At 26.0% G+C, this 14299-nt stretch overlaps 1 protein-coding gene across 2 annotated transcripts in view; it reads left to right on the top strand.

The window, feature by feature from the left end:
• LOC145845457 (eEF1A lysine and N-terminal methyltransferase-like) overlaps positions 1 to 6923 on the top strand; it is a 45607-nt gene extending 38684 nt beyond the window's left edge. The window contains exons 11-13 of one of the 2 annotated variants that reach the window (XM_082952720.1): positions 70 to 296; positions 5828 to 5926; positions 6432 to 6923. In XM_082952720.1, coding sequence (XP_082808846.1) covers positions 70 to 296; positions 5828 to 5926; positions 6432 to 6688 — 583 coding nt within the window. In that variant the 3' untranslated portion in view covers positions 6689 to 6923. The remainder of the gene's footprint in view (positions 1 to 69; positions 297 to 5827; positions 5927 to 6431) is intronic. The other variant, XM_082952721.1, reaches the window with a different exon arrangement.
• The last annotated feature ends 7376 nt before the right edge of the window (positions 6924 to 14299 follow it).

The raw sequence follows: 14299 nt of genomic DNA on the forward strand, positions 1-14299 counted from the left end.
CAATTAATTCAGATTCAAATAATAGTAATTAAAAACATTTATTTCTTTTAAATGCGTTTTTTAATGCAGGTCTGCACTCAAAACAAATATGAAGGTTTGCTATCTTGATTTAGAAAGTGGTTTAGGGTTGGTGAACAGTGTAGTTAATTTTTTTCAAAATACACACAGCACAATTTTAGAAAACGATGAAAGTTTTTCGAAAATTGCTTGTAAGTGGTTTGGCATTAATGATAAGAGCAAGTTTATTGACATTGTTTCATCTAGTTCCAACAAGTTTCTTGCTCAAAACAATACTGGTTTGTTATTTTTAATTTAATAAACTTTATGTAGAAAACTAGTCAAAGATTCAAAAAGTTATCGTTTTATACCAACACATAGTTTATGTAATTTAAGGTTTGTATAAAAGTATATTATTGTATATACGTATATAGTTTGTAGCAGGGTTTCTTAAATTGGGCGATATCGTCCATTTAGGCAGATGTTGGCTATATGCAGGCAATAGCTAGTAAAACAGCAAAATAAAATTGGCTGTTAATTAGTAAAGGAGCGGTTGTTATTTAAATTTTTGCCAAGTGGGCGATTATGAGAATGAGTTGTAGAAACCCTAAATAAGAGTACATCATGTAATCTAATAGTTAAAAATGTTGTTATGTTGGTATTTATACGATTACTTGTGTTGACTTTAAAAAGTACTATAAATGTATCTAGAAAACTATTCTCAACGGTATAGCGTGCTAATAGCCTATTTTTAATAGTGGCAAACATAATACCAGTTTATTTAAACTTTGAGTTTTTATGATTGCTTATGCTTAAAATCTAAAAAGTTAACTGATGGTTAAACCAATTTTGAGAAATTGATTAACTTATTTTTTAATTTATTTTAATGGATTTTAGTATCTAATTAATTTGACAAATGAAAATGCTCCTCTTAAATTTCATTAAATTTTAAAGTATTTAATATAATAAATAGTCACTTATTTGTAGTTTTTTAAGTTTTGTTTGTTTGTTTAGAATTTAGATGGAAGATTAGTTTTTGAACTGAAAATTTGTACTCTAAAAAATTATGTAATTAAGTCACAGTGTTTGTTTTTTTTATAACTTTTGTATTAATGTTTATCAAAGTGCAATTCATTTCGAACCTAAAACATCTGATGATTATTTATTATTATTATTACTATTATTAATTTTATTGTTTTTATGAAACATATTTCCTGTTCTTTTTATGTTCGAGTTTTTGCAATGAATTATTAAATAGCCCTTTAAGTGGGCTCTATTTTAGGTGATTTAGTGGGAGCGTGTCAGAATAGCACAGCTTCACTTTGGCACAGTGCGTTTATTTAGCACGGTGGGTCACTTTAGCACGGTGCGTCACTCTTGCACAGCGTAAGTTTATCCAGCGTCATTTTTGCATTATTTATTTCTTTTTTATTTTTAATTGAAGCGTGCTAATTTTTATTGACTGAGCGTTAGACAAACTAAACCTTTTTAAACCTTCATTTGAAAATTTTATAATACCTATTTAATTATAAACATTTAGCACTGTGATATATAAAACACGTGTTTAAAAACTAAATTAAAAGTAAAAACGCATTAGACTCGTAAAAAATTTAAACTTAATTTACAACTTTATTTTGTAAGTGTTTTAATAATTTTTAAATCAGGGTTCGTGCGCGTCAGGCTAAGTCAGGCTAAATCAGTTTTTATGAAAAAAGCTGAAAAACGTCAGGCTAAATTAGTTTTTTATTTAAAAGTTTGAGAATATCAGTTTTTCTAAGTTCAAATGCTTGAACATTTTTGATTAAAAAAATTGAGAAATCTTTTTAAGATCAAATTGAGGTGTGAATTTATTTCCAAATACAGATTTAGTAATTAAAGCAAAATCAGTCAGTATTTGTAAAAATAAATGCTTAAAACCGTTTGTTGAATATCTAAAAAAAAAATAAAAATCTTTATTATTTTGTTTTGAGTAGATTATACACATCATAGTTATGAAAATTCATTAAAAAAATACAGTTTAAACATTACAGTTAAGTTCAACAACTTAGCTGTTTGTTTGAATTTTAATACTCGTGTAAGCGTTTCATTTTTAATTTTAATAAAACACGTCAATGCACGTCGTTTTAATATAAATCTTCTGGTTATAATGTTTTTACTTAAATTAAATTCTTAAATGTTCTTAATTAAATTGAACAATTGTGTTTAGTAATATATATTAATTTTTTACACTAGTAAAACATTAGATATAAACTTATTTTAAAACTTTTTACTGAATTTGTTATGTTAAGGACATAGGGGCGTCAATCACCTTTTTCACAATTTAGTCTTGTTTTATAGAGTTATAACTAAGCTATGACTTGCTTTTTGCAGATTTTTAAAGCTCAAAATGTTTTTGAGATAAAGCTGATTTAAGTCAGAGACTATAAAGTACTAATCAAGACCCCCCAATACCTAAAATTACTTCTAAAGGGGATTTTCCTTACTTTGAAAAAATGTCAGGCTAAATTGGTCTCAGTCAGGCTAAGCGAAAAAAAATTCGCGCACGAACCCTGTTAAATGTAGTTTAAAGTTAAATTTAATCTAAAACAAGTTTATGTTGTATGAAACTAAATTCAGACTTGAAAAAATATAGTTATATCAAAAAATATAGTAAAAATTTTTAAGTTTTTTAGTCAATTTTCCTTAATAGGGTTAATACTTTAAGGCTTTTCTTAGTTTTACTAAATTTTTAGTCTAAAAAAATGAAAACTTTAGAATGTTAAAACTATATTATACAGGGTTCGTGCGCGTCAGGCTAAGTGAGGCTAAATTAGTTTTTTTATTTTAAAGTTTGAGAATCTCAGTTTTTCTCAGTTCAAATGCTTGAAAATTTTTGATTAGAAAAAATTGACAAATCTTTTTAAGATCAAATTGAAATGTGAATATATTTCTAAACAAAGATTTAGTTATTATTCAGTCAATATTTGTAAATATAAATGCTTAAGACCTTTTGTTGAATATCTAAAAAGTTTTTAAGAATCTTCATTATTTTGTTTTGAGTAGATTATATACGTCATAATTATGAAACTTCATAAAAAAATACAGTTTAACATTACAATTTAGTTCAACAACTTAGCTGTTTGTTTGAATTTGTTTATGTCAGCTATATTTTTCAGAGCTTAGTTAGTTGCACTGTTTTAATTTCTAATTTAAAGGCACTATACCAAATACTTTTTCGATTAAAACTCTTAGCAGATTATTCATTTGTTTTACTGTTTGTTTAAAGTTAAAAGAGATATTCACAACACTAAAACTTAGCTTTAAGATATAAGTACTAAGTTTTGTGGGATTACAAATTTTAGGTATAATTAATTTTTCTTTACAAGAACAAAACATTAAGGGTTTTTTTTATTTAAGTGTAAGCTTTTTAAATCCGATACGACGTCAACAATCACTGTAATTATTTAGATTTTAGGATCTATAATTATGTATCACTTTAAGTATTAGTCAAAATACTATAATAAACATTTTTGCTTATTTTAATACTTAATACTCGTGTAAGCGTTTCATTTTAAATTTTAATAAAACACGACAATGCACGGGGTATAAGGGGGTCAAATCACCTTTTTTACAATTTAGTCTTATTTTATTGAGTTGTAATTAAGCTATGAGTTGCTTTTTGCAGATTTTTAATGCTCAAAATATTTTTGAGATAAAGCTAGTTGAAGTCAGAGACTACAATAGTAGTAATCATCTAGTTACCAATACCTAAATTGACTTCTAAAGGGGATTTTCCTTACTTTGAAAAAATGTCAGGCTAAATTGTTCTCAGTCAGGCTAAATGAAAAAAAATTCGCGCATGAACCCTGTTTCATTTTAGATTTTAATAAAACACAACAATGCACGTCGTTTTAAAATAAATCTTCTGGTTTTAATGTTTTTACTTAATGCTTAATTAAATTGAACAATTGTGTTTAGTAATATATATTAAAATTTTACACCAGTAATAGATTAGGTATAACACTTATATCAAAACTTATCACTGAATTTGTTATGTTAAGGGCATAGGGGTGGTCAATCACATTTTTCACAATTTAGTCTTATTTTATTCAGTTGTAACTAAGCTATGACTTGCTTTTTGCAGATTTTAAAGCTCAAAATATTTTTGAGATAAAGCTGGTTGAAGTCGGAGACTACAATAGTACTAATCAAGACCCCCCAATACCTAAAATGACTTCTAAAGGGGATTTTCCTTACTTTGAAAAAATGTCAGGCTAAATTGGTCTCAGTCAGGCTAAATTTAAAAAAAATTGCGCACGAACCCTGATTATATTACCAAAAAATTACAAAAGTAAGTAATTAGTACACTAAAGTTCTCTAAAAACAGGCCTAATTTTGTTTTTAAACAATTTTGCAACTTTGTATACTTGAGTTTTTTACGAAGTTTAAAAAAATATCAGCTTTCTTTTAATTTTTAAATAATAAATTATTTTATTGATTAGTTATTATCTTTAGTATGTTATCGTATAATTTATTTAGTTTAAGGTGTATATGGTTATTATAAACAAACTTTAGCATTTTTAGGCTAGATAATAAAGAGTTTTGAAATATTTAATACTATAACATCTACAAATACTAAAAAATATAAAATTAAGTTTTCCTTAAAAAACTAATAGACAAATTTAAAAAAAAAGTTTTAATTCAAGCTTAAATTTCCACAAATTTTGGGTATTAACATTTTTTTGTAATCAAATTAATAAAATTTGTCATAAATTCTCTTTTTGAAAAGATTTAGTTCTTGCAAAAATAAGGCTCCGTGCAAAGTTGACACACCATGCAAAAGTGACCCACTGTGCTAAAGTGACGCACCGTGCTAGAATGACGCCGTGCTAAAAAAACCCACCTTGCTAAAGTGTCGCTGTGTCATTCTTACACCGACCCGTTTTAGTTTATATAATCACATTATTTTGTATATAAATATAATTTAATTTTTAAACACAACACTATGTTTTACAAATACAATTATTTCACTGTTTTGTTAAACAGACTTAACTTTGTTTATTATAATATTGTCTTAATACATAGTTTTAGGACATGTTTTAAAATTGTAGATCATTATCATATACAGTCTGTTTTTGTATCAATTAGAATTTTATTTGTCATAAAACACATTTAAACACCAATAACAGTATCATTTTAATATATTTATACTGTTTAACACAGTTTTTACTTTGAGTAGCGTTGCTAAAAATCCTTGAATTTTACAATTTAAGCTAAAGAATTCTGAACAAAAATCAATGAAAAACCCGTATTTTTAAACAATTTTAGATGTTAAAAAGTGAAATTTCGATACGAAACAGAAAGTCTGTCATATGAATAAAATAATTTTTAATAAAAAACTGATTTAAATTAGCTTTACAGTAGTTTTTCAATATTATTATACTTTTAACACAGTTTTTTATCTTAAACTTAAATTTTAAATTAAAATAGACCCAAAAACAAGTACTTTTTAAATCTTAAAAAAAAATTGAAAATCTGGAGTAAATTGGCCAAAAATTAGTGGCTATCCTGCCTTGTTAAAATTTAAACTAAAAATGGACAAAAAACTTCCATTTTCAAAAAACTGAAAGGTATACAGAAAGCCTGGAAAAAGTTTGAAAAAACCATTGGCAACCCTGAATTATTTAGTTTTATTTTTCTTAGAAATAAATGTGTTCACCTTGTTTACATATTTTTTCATTCTAAGTTTACATTTTGTAGGTAATTATTAAAAAATTTCAATGTTTTAAAATATTAAGTTTTTCTGCTAACTTTTTTAATTGTTTTTTAGTTATTAGTTATTTTTTCACAGAAAAGTTCAATGTAATAGTTGCTACTTGTCGGTTGGACTCTGAAAATCAGTTCTGCAACATGGATTACAACCTGATTACATCTAACCTCCAACCTGACGGTAAGACATGCTTATTTTAAAAATAAAATTTTAATTATTTTGCCAATTCAAAGACCACCTTAAGATTTTCTGTTTTTTAATTGAAAATATGTTTAAAAGGGTAAAGTAATAAGATGGATCATATATTAAGATTAATGATTGTATTCTTTCTATACAATAGTAAAACATTTTTTCACAAAATACTTGCAATTGTCTAAGAAAGCTTCAAAATGTTATATAATTTGTAATCAACGCCGATATCGAGTTTAATTTTATTCAAATTATTTTATTTTCCAGTGTAATGTGTAGAGAATATATATTTTTTTTTAAATATTATAACATTGAATTTATACAAAAGTATTCATTTACGTTTATAGGAAATAAGTTTTACGCCACAAATTAAAATTTACATATTAAATTTTCGATCAAGTTAAGTTATATTGTAGCTACTAATATTACACTGTATTAAGTACCAAGTATTATACAACAGTTAGTAAGAAAACAAACACCTTTTATACGTTCACAGGACTCTTCATTTTAAACCTAATTTCATCAAACGAGTGTGATTTAAATAAGCATTTCAAAACCGATGACTATCAAACAATCAATGGTCATTTTGCTTCAATTCGCACGTATGACTTGATAAATGCATGTCGGTTGGTTGTGGCGTGCGAGTTAGTTCCAAACGACTATGACGCTAACTTCCTTCAGTTTTTGAACGGCAAAATTGATATTGATTTAAAAGATCTTTACTCTTTTATAGAATCTGGTGTTAAAAGGTAAAAATTTAACAAATTTTAAATAATTATGTTTTAGTTAATTTACGTAGTTTAAATATAACTTTTTCTAGACCAAGTACAAGTTTAAAAGTATATTTAGATTTAAACACTTTTATTGAATTAGGTATTTTTAAAACACAGCTTAATTACATGATTATTTATTTTGTTACAAGTTGTATAAACTACAAAAAAGTGTTAACCATAATAAAATTATCACCAAGTTTTAGACGATTAATAAACTTTAATTCAAAGTGAAATTGTTTTTTTTCTGTTCGAGTTGTATTTTATTAACTAAAGTTAGTTAAAATAAACTTAAGTTTTTTTAAAGTTAGGTAGTAAATATTTGTACTTGTTTTAAAAGGGAACGCTGTATGTTGTCTTTAAAGCTTAAATAAACACTTAGTTTGTAACAGATGTTTTAGAATTTTACTTGTTTTCAGTTGCTTAGTTCTTTATCTAAGACAAAAAAAACTAAAACGTTTAAGCCTTAGCTATGCATGTATATCAAAAATTAATTTTAAAGTATTTAGCAGCAAAATTATATTTTAGTTATCAATAATTACATTTTTTATATTCTACTAAATTAGTCACCAAGACATTAAAATAATAGTTATGTTTTATTTACATACCAGTATTTAAAAAAGTCTTTAATTAGATAACCAATTTTAGTAAAAACCATTTTCTATGACTTTTAATCATATTATCAGGCTTTTCAGTTTTACAGCACTGATAAGCTAAACACTGTTTGCTGAATAAATTTAAAAAAAATAGTATAAAAAGTAGGAATCACTAATCTTTTCTTCAAAATAACTAAAAGTATTTAAACATTATAACTTCATAGTTATATTTAAAATACTGGATTTTATATAGTAGTCTTATTTGGCTAATTCTGGAAAAAAATTAATTAATTAAGCACTTAAAATTTTAAGTGTGTACTTAAAGTTTTCATATAAGAGTCAATGTTAAATTTAAAAAAAGTCATGTGGAAGGGCTTTAAATTTTTATCAAACTCAATACAGAAGTCAATGCTAAATGTTTTGTTTAAATGATCTAGTTTATAGAGATCACCAAACTACACCCACGGTTGCCGAAAATCCTGGTGTTTGAGAAATTTTAAACAGTATTCACTTATAAAACTGGAATTAAAAAAGAAATTTCTTGAAAATACCGAAACTTAGACTAGATACAACAAATATGTCATATACAACAATTTTTATTATAGAACACAATTAAATTAGCATCAAGGTGTCTTTTCAATACTTTTATACCACTTAAGACCTTAAATTTGTACTAAAAATAAACTGTAAAACTTGTATATATTGAGGGTTTTATAACTCAAAATGCACCTTGAGAATTCAATTTTAATTTTTCTTATGCTAGAGCACACCTAAAAGATAATGTTTTTTTTAGAAGCTCTGCACTCTTGGTATAGTTCATGATTTAAATGTTTTTTTAATTAAAAAAAAAATTATATTAGAATACAATAACTGTAGAAAAAATAGTTAAATCCGAGTCCTTCTGTTTTTTCATTTTTGTAGCACTTGCAAGCTATTTTTTGACAAAATTTCTAAAGAATTTTGAAATAAAAACAGCAAACCGAACTTCTTTTAATTTAAACAAATTCTAAAATATTAAAGCAGAAAATAAGCAAGATTATGTTCAAATAAAATAAGTATAGCTCTACACAACTTTTTATAAAATTCATTCAATGTTATACTTTTATTTTAATTTCAGAAGACCTCTGTTTAGCCCACTTTGTTACATGACTGTGATTAAATTACTAGCCAACTGCTTGAGCTAATAAAAAAATAGGTAGATTAAAACTTATATGAAAGTATAATCATATTTTTAAACTTATTTATTTCGTATATACTGCTCAGGGTTGCCGAAAAACCTGGAATTTTGGAGAAAAAAAACCTGGGATTTTAAACATTATTAATTTTTACATGTTAAATAGTAAAATTTCGATTTGACACAAAAATCTATCGGTTAGATAAAAATGTTATGTCATCATCAATTTTTTTTAAATTATTATGCACATTTATAGAAGTTTTAAGATATATTTTTAATGTCGTTATACTATTCACAGTTTTTTACCTTAGATTTATTTCAAACTAAAAATATACCCAAAACGTGGATTTTTTAAAAACCTGGAGAAAATTTGCCAAAAACATTAGGCAGCCCTGATACTGCTTTAACAATGGAATATATATAAAATCATTTAATAGCTAGAGTGATCTGAAATTAAAAAAGTCAAGTATATTTTACTTATCATTTTATAAGTTTGTTGATATAATCCTCTGTTATTACTGTAATGTCTGATAACATAATGTTGGTCAGGGACTGTGTTAGTAGCATACTTTTATGAGTATGCCTAACGTCATTTTAGCTAACTGGGCACGTGTAGAGTGCTTAGAAACTAGTTTTGCGAGGCTATAGGCCGAAAGTGTCTTAATTTTTTACTAGTAGTACTAATAGCCTACCAAAAACAAAATCTTATTAGTGACTAAATTAGACAGTAGTGCAGGGGTCGGCAGTCAGTTGGTCTTCGCGGGCCAAATTTCAAAGTTTCAAAAACTTTGGGGCCACAGTTTTAGTGATATTTGAATAATATTTCGGCTTTAATTTTGGTCACACCAGATATAGTTTTACTTTTATTCACTTTATTACTTTAAATGACTTTAAGCTACACATAGAATGCCTATTTAATATACAAATATCTATTGGAATACAGTTCACATTATTTAATATACTTAAGTCTTAATAAAGTATGTGCTTTTTTAAACGCTTAATGAGTTAAATTTAATAATTTATTTTTATCATTTTACTTACAACCTAACTCTCTATAAAAACTGAGCTTGAAAAACATTTATGGGTCACTTTTATACATTTTTTTATTTAATGAACCACCTATTCATATTTAAAAAAAAAAAACTTTTAAGGTAATTTTTGCGTCTTAAATAGTTTGCACTCTTTTAAAAATTCAGTGTTTAGTTAATTAAATAAAATTGAAACCTATTAACACTGTAGATAAGCTAAATAATTTTTTAAAACATAATTAATGCTCGAATACTTTAATAAAATATTTTATTAGTAATTAACTAGTCTTTTACACGGTTGCCACTTTAAAAGCAAAAAAGTCTGAAAAGTGAAAGTTAAAATAGCTGAAAACTTTCTACTAATCAAGCTTAAATACATAACTAAAATATTGTTATTATAAAAAAACACAATATTTAAATAAACAAAAAAAAAACAATTAGTAAACTACACTACAGTCATAAAAACTATTCTGAGAATTCAAAGATTTATTCAAGTGTAGTTTCACACTCACCTGAGTTTTTTTTTTAATGTTTTAAACAAGTTTAAGTTAGTCTGAGTTTTAAATTTTTTAAACTAGCCTGTTTGTTTGGCAATCCTGTTTAAAATAAAGTTCACAAAATACATAAATATCGAAGTTTATTAACAGTGAATTAATTATTTAACTAAAAAATTTATTTTAATTCAGCTTGAGTGGAAATTTAAGTTTTTAAACATTTTTAACATATGTATAAAAACTGATTAAGCTATTAATGAACTTGAAAAACCTATTTTTATTGAGCATTGTAACAGTTCTTTATCTGCAATAAAAATATTGTATTTAAAAAGAGCAAATGTGAATTATAAGACGAGCTATAAGAACTATAATACGTTAGTTTGGAGTTATTGCGAGAAACGAAAAATAAAAAACAAATCACTTAAGTCAGTTTCAACAACGCACATGACTATTTTCAGTAACTAAAGACTGATCAAAAAAACTGTTAAGGCAAGTTATAAAGTAGCAAAAGTAATTACTAAAAAAAGATACCGTTTAGAGTTGAAAACTTATTCAAATAATTTTGTTATCGTTAATAAAATATTTTAGTTTATTTCTTCAATGACAACAAGAAGTCGTGTTTAGGAAATGTCTGAAGATTATTTAGTCGCATAAACCAAATTTGGACTTAAATCAATCTGTTAATATGAGAGAACTGATACAACAGATATTGCTCATTTTAGAATTTTTATCACAGGTGGTTTTACTAATTTTGACATTTTAGAATAATTTCTAGGTTTAGTTCCAATACAAAGCACAACAATAGTTAAAGACATTCTAAAAGCAAAGGTGCAATGAACCAATATAAAGGTTTTAAAAGTACAACTTTTTGCTTCTATTTTTAGTATAAAATAAAGTTAAAGGTAAAAAAAAGCTCTCTTAAACAATATAGAAAAATTATAAAGATACTGTTAAGCTACTTTAAAAGTGTTTTTAAACAAAAAATATTTATATGGTAGATTTTTTTTGTCTAATCAAAATTTCATTACTTTACACGTAAAAATTGATTCCAGTTTTTTCGATAATTGTCAAATTCCAAGCTTTTCTGGGATTTTTGAACAACACTAATTGTTTACATTTATGTGTCTAATAATAACTTAAATTATATCAGCTGCAAGACTTAAAATCTAAAATATATTTTAATTCAAACCAATACTGCGAGTTGAACAAAACATACATCATAAGTTTAATTTACCACTCTTTAAAGCAAAATTCAGTCCGAGTGACCAAAACTAGCCTGATATTTTAGCATACAAAAAGCAATTTTAGCCAAAAACTGAAAAATGACTAAATTGGCCTGATTTGAAATCTTCAAATAGTTATAGTCTGAGTGTGTGGCAATTTTTATTTGTTTATTTGATCAATTTTGAACTATTATGATTAAAACTGTACAAACTTAACAAATTACCATTTCTCAATCTAGTTTGTATTAAATAGTTAGTTCCAAAAAACAGCAACTGTTTATATTAGTATGCAGCGAATAAAAATTAAAAATCAAAAAGTATACCTAACAAAAAAGTTTTTAATTTATGTCATATATATTGTTTTAAATGTGTCTGTACACACTTAGATATTACATGTAGAAACAATAATGTTATAAAATAATGCATAAACTAAATTTTATCTTGTTAAGTATTAAATAAAAAGTAGTTTAAAATATGAGCATGTTTAATCATTTGTGTTCATAGGAATTTATTTAAAATGCAAAGAAAACTTCTTAAAAAATTAAAGGTGGCAAAAGCAAAATAAAATTAACCTTATGTCTTATTATTATGTTATTTTAAATGCTTTTTTGCACCTTAAAATATAACATTTAGTAATAAAACATCTGTAATAGAAACTTAAGTATAAAAAACGTGTAAAAAAAAACAAAACTGTAAAGAAATGACATTTTTGTTAATTACAGTAACCTCTCGCTTATTTACTCACATTGTGTCCACAGAAAAATTCGTAAAGATATGAGAGATCGTAAAGATACGAGAGGTACCAAATATACTTACTGTAATGGCTGTTTTTCGATATTGCTTCTAGTTAGAAGCAGACTGGGGACTTTCCCACTTTTAACAATTTGTTTACTTTATTTATAAATATGAAAAAAATATAAAACTATGCATACATTAAAAAAAAGGTTTTAAATTTATGTAAAATAATAATACTTGTAGAAAATTTTTACTAATTTTAATAATAAGTGGATTTTTGCTTTATCTTTATTTATATGTGACTTTTTTGATACCTAACATTTATATTCTATTTTAATTAGCAAATTCAATTTATAATTAAGCATTCGTTTACAATTAAGAAATGGTTTGGTGTCTATATAATAACTTGTTTCTAAAGTCTTTTACAAAAATATGCATTTGGTGCTGAACTGGATTTTTTCTTTTGAACAAAAATGTATAAAATATATAAAAAATAGTTAATTAAAATTGTTTATGTAACTAAAACTTTTTTTAATTTGACTTTTGCCCACATAAGAATAAACTTGTCTTGCATTGTTTTAAAGATGTAATAACTTAATGTTTATCAATAAGTCAAGGAACATAAGTTTACAAAGTCTAAAGATATAGAGAGGTGAGTTAGCATTTAAAAGCATATTTTAAATTAAAAATATACAATAAACCTTTTTTTTGAAATATTGAAAAAAATATTATTTTAATTTTTTAAATTTTTTTAGAATTCTAAAATGCGTAACTAAACGAGAAGGCGTAACGTCACGAGTGTGTAAAAATGCGAGAGGCTACTGCACTGTGCATTACTTTTTTACAAATCGGAAAACATTTGCATTTAGTTTATTTACGAAATAGGTATTATATAACTATCTATCTATTTTATAAGTTAATTCAAAACATATTTTACACTCTTTTTTAAGAAAATAATTTCCTGTTGTGAGAAGAAAATTATTATGAAATTGAGAAAAAAAAACCCGGTGGAATGCTAACCTGTTTTTTTTCACATTTTAAGCTAAATCAGTTAAATTCTTTTAAAATGTTATACAGGGACTTAAAACGAAATTAATCAAACAAATTTAACTTAAAATATTTTGGTCAGCGGGCCACATATACATGCTTGGGGGCCGCAAAGTTTTCTTTCGCGGGCCGCATTCCATTCAAAAAAATAACGTGCTCGCGGGCCGCAGATTTACCCTTTGCGGGCCGCATTTGGCCCGCGGGCCGCAGTTTGCCGACCCTGCAGTAGTGACTTAAACTAGTGGTCTTAGGATATAGTTAATGTACTCTTAGATTTAGCCTAGATATTTTTTGGCTTCGTCTGTAGTGATTTAAATATACAACTTGATTTATAATAATAATAGATACTAGAAAGTAAATATTTAACTTAGCCTAAGTGATCTTAATGTGTAATTTACTAAACAAATTTAACAAAGAAAAAAATACGATACACTAGCACTAATAATATAAAATTTACTTATCTACGTTCTGCCGATTGAACTAAAATAATGATATTTAGCACTCAAAATTTATTTCACATTTAACAATAAAGCGATCACACACGTGCAAGTCAGAGCTCTACGATTTGCTTGCACGGTACTTTTCACTCGATGTATTAGCGTTTGTTTTTTAGTGATTCTTACTAAAGTGAGAGTAAGGCTAGGACTTAAGGGTCTAAAAGTCCGCTTTGGTTGAGCTAGAAAAGAAATTTGTATTTGAGAAACAGTAGTCAACGTATGTTGGTAAACATATAGTAATCAATATCTACTTGCTTTAGTTTTTTTAGCGGTTCTTACAGATGTCAAATGACCCACCGTAGAAGTACAACACTCGAAAAAACGGTTGAAAACGACCAACGAAATCCAAAAAGTGTATAGCAGGGTTTCCCAAACTGGGCAAAGTGGCCCCCTTGGGAGCAATTACAGAAACTTAGGGGCCATGAATACCAAAGGGACCGCAGCGTACCACGAGGTCATAAATTGAAACTTACATTAAATATTCTGGAGTTGATGATGAAGAGCAAAAAAAGTTTTAAGCAGTTTTAATGGTAGCTATTGAAAAATCTTGTTGGGGGGCCATACCTTTTTTAAATTTATTTAAAGGGGTCCATTTGAAAAAAAAAAATAGTAAACCCTGGTGTACAGAAATACTCTTGCTTTAGCGGTTTCTACTGAAGTCAGTTGACTACAATATAAGTACAATGCTTTGAGAAACAGTCGCCAAAAATAATGAAAGCTGAAAGCGTATAAAAGCTAAAATACAATTTAGGAACGTTCACAACTAGTCTGAGCACGTTAAGGTAAACTTTTTTCTAGGT

This window comes from Thalia democratica, unplaced genomic scaffold (genome assembly GCF_965202585.1).
Source record: "Thalia democratica unplaced genomic scaffold, ktThaDemo2.hap1.1 HAP1_SCAFFOLD_64, whole genome shotgun sequence".
Classification (NCBI taxonomy): Eukaryota; Metazoa; Chordata; class Thaliacea; order Salpida; family Salpidae; genus Thalia; species Thalia democratica.